The sequence below is a fragment of the Sporobolomyces salmoneus genome (assembly GCF_050403485.1).
Source record: "Sporobolomyces salmoneus JCM6883 DNA, S_salmoneus_JCM6883_v1_ctg164, whole genome shotgun sequence".
Classification (NCBI taxonomy): Eukaryota; Fungi; Basidiomycota; class Microbotryomycetes; order Sporidiobolales; family Sporidiobolaceae; genus Sporobolomyces; species Sporobolomyces salmoneus.
In genome coordinates this window covers 1-2,687 of record NW_027480999.1, presented here as the reverse complement: position 1 = coordinate 2,687, position 2,687 = coordinate 1, and the positions used below count along the sequence as shown (strand labels likewise).

At 49.8% G+C, this 2,687-nt stretch overlaps 2 protein-coding genes across 2 annotated transcripts; one reads left to right on the top strand and one right to left on the bottom strand.

Moving 5' to 3' along the window:
- Positions 1–500: 500 nt before the first annotated feature.
- Positions 501–1,294, top strand: JCM6883_006239 (uncharacterized protein; the record flags this gene model as incomplete). The annotated part of the gene is made up of 4 exons (XM_076635708.1): positions 501–725; positions 785–873; positions 938–1,025; positions 1,100–1,294. 4 exons carry the CDS (start codon positions 501–503, stop codon positions 1,292–1,294), a joined length of 597 nt encoding a protein of 198 aa, XP_076484310.1.
- A 412-nt stretch (positions 1,295–1,706) lies between these two features.
- Positions 1,707–2,589, bottom strand: JCM6883_006238 (uncharacterized protein; the record flags this gene model as incomplete). Its single annotated transcript, XM_076635707.1, has 4 exons — positions 1,707–1,796; positions 1,864–2,110; positions 2,285–2,447; positions 2,512–2,589. Coding segments are annotated over 4 exons (578 nt in total), but the record flags the coding sequence as incomplete, so codon positions are not given.
- Between the last annotated feature and the right edge of the window lie 98 nt (positions 2,590–2,687).

The following is a 2,687-nucleotide window of genomic DNA, read 5'->3' as shown; positions in this document are numbered from 1 at the left end:
GCAACAGCAATCCATTTGACGATACCTGAGACTGGTCTTGCGCTCTATCAGGTGACGCGCACATTTGACTCTGCAGCTGTCTCATGCTCTCTCACTTGTGCCTCGCTTTCGCTCTTCATCACTATCACTTCGCCGAATTCGACCCCTTCACTCTCGCACAGCTTTACCTCGACTACCTCTAAGCTCTCGGCAAGTCACCAGCTATATAGGAGCGATCCTCATGGCAAGAGGAGGAATCACTTCACTGCCTCGACCGAAATGACTTCATTTTTCGACCCTTGCTCAGCTATTTCCAGCTCATTCCAAATCATCGATCACCCCCTTCAAGTATACTAGCTTCTTTCGATAGCAAGGATAGCTACAAATTTCGACAGCAGAACCTTAAGCTTGAAGATCAACGGAGCTTCCGAAATTTGACAGATCAAAACCTGGATTTCGCTTCTTTCATTTCTCTCCTTCCTTCACTTCACTTCACTCAAACACTTCACACCTCTCTCGATATGCTCACCTCAACTATCTTCGCCTTCGCTATCTCTCTCTTCGCCCTCTCTGCTTCGGCAGCTCCTCTTCGCACTCGTTCAGCCGGCGTCAACGAATACTGCTCGCCTCAAATTGACGGGAACTCTTCAACTTCGATCGACTGGGCGACTTACACTGCTTCAGCCTGGCAGTACATCTCGAGCGGAGAAGGTACGAACGGAGATTACCCGACTGATACTGTAATCGTGAGTGGACTTCTTCTCTCTCTCAACTCGGACCATTACCGACGATCGCTCCTCCATAGCATGACTATCGTCGTGCTGACCCAGTCCCTTCCGACATCTATGTCAACATTTCGCAATGGTACAGAGCAAACGATCAATACCGAATCAGGTGAGCTACGTCTCCCTCGACTTTCACAGTCAATCGCGAAGCTGACTCTACCTACCAATACCAGTGTCGGAAAGATCAATGGAGTCGAGACTTGCCTTGGAGGTCGCGACGATCGCATCTCTGGAGCCGATTGCGACTCTCCTCTCGCTGCTGTACGTTCTCATTTGCATTCTCTTCCTCAAGTAACACCTTGAGCTAACTCTTGGCTCCTCTCTCACTTACCCAGTGGACTATCAGCTGCACGGACTGCGAGCTATACAATGGTCACCCGCAAGGAAACTGTCGATTCCAAGCTACCCAAGTCGGAACTTGCGCTACTTTCACCGGTTTCGACACTCCAATGAACTTGACCGAATGCTCCCCTATCGACGACGGTGACTTCACCAACCCTCAGAACAACCCTCAACAATTCGTCTTCTAGGCGAGAGAGGAAATCTTGATAGACACTTTGCCCTAGACACTTTGCTTCTGTAACTAGGAGTTCTTCTCGCTTCGTTTCACGAGCTCAGCTCGAGGCTCCGTGACTCGCTTCACGCTATTCATGAACGAGTGGCCCTGATATCCAACGTTGTTCTTCCCTCTCGCCGAGACGATCGCGAACAGAACGAGAGTTACTCCGAGTTGCGAAAGCCGTACCCGATTCCCATCTACGTGGATTCGTAAGCCAGTGTATCGTCTGCTATCAACCTTCTCCAAGCTTCAACGCCGACACTGATTTCTGCTTCCGAACGACAAGAGAGGCCGAGGTCGGAAGTGCAAAGGTTCGAGATAGCAAGTGTCGGAAGCCGATCTGAGTGCGTACGGAGAGTCTGTTTAATAAGGATGAAATGGAGCTAAAGTTTGAATTGACTTGAGCTCACCTTTCGACCTTGATTCGGATTCAAAAATTCACGGCTACAGACGAAAACGAGAGGGCGAAGGAGCTAGAGAAGGAGCACTCGATAAGTTCGAGCCTCACATGTAGCAAGGAATGTCGAACAACCGACTTACTCTCTCGCCCTTCATCGGTCGTCCCACAAGGTTCAACCTCGCATTCGTTTCGTAAGCGAAACAGAAGTAAGGTCCCTCGATGTCTTTTCCAACTTGAGCGAGATCGAGGTCGACCTTTGAATGAGACGAGACCCTGTACACTCCACTTTTTGTCCCGATCGTCAGAGATGCCTCGCGACGAAGGTAATCGATTGAATCGTTTCCGTTTAGATGTAGACGACGAAGGTGAGGTGCCGTTTGAAGGAAGCTACGAGATGACGATACGAATCAGTACACCACGAAGCGGAGCTGTGAGTACAGAAGTTCGAGTGTACTCACCCATAGTGAAAAGGCCAACCCTCTCTCTCAATTCCCGATTCTGGTCTCTTCGCTGCAAATTCGAGTTAAGCCCGTCTCTACGTCTTCACCCGTATACACAAACTCCACCTTTGGGTCCCGAAACCCTTCTTGATCAATCAATAATTGTAAACTCGTTTCCCCGTTGACGAATTTCGCTCCATCCATCATCGAAGTATCGAGTTGTTCCATAGAGATCGGCAGTTCCCTTCGAGGTTCCACCGCCATCGCGAGAAGAGGTATCGATTCTGTACGAGCGTAATCGTCTCCTTTGGAACGAGCGACCTCGATGGTGGTGACCGAGGAAATTACCGCCGAAGAGGGAGAGGGCGATTACGATTAACTGGAAAGGGACGTGGTAGCGAGATTTGTTCAGTCCGAGGATCATCCCTGAGAGACGAGTAGCTAAGTCAGCACACTGCGAGTTCGTCGAAGAACGAAACAACGGCAGGCAGAAAGAGAAGAGGAACAGAGGAAAATTACTTACC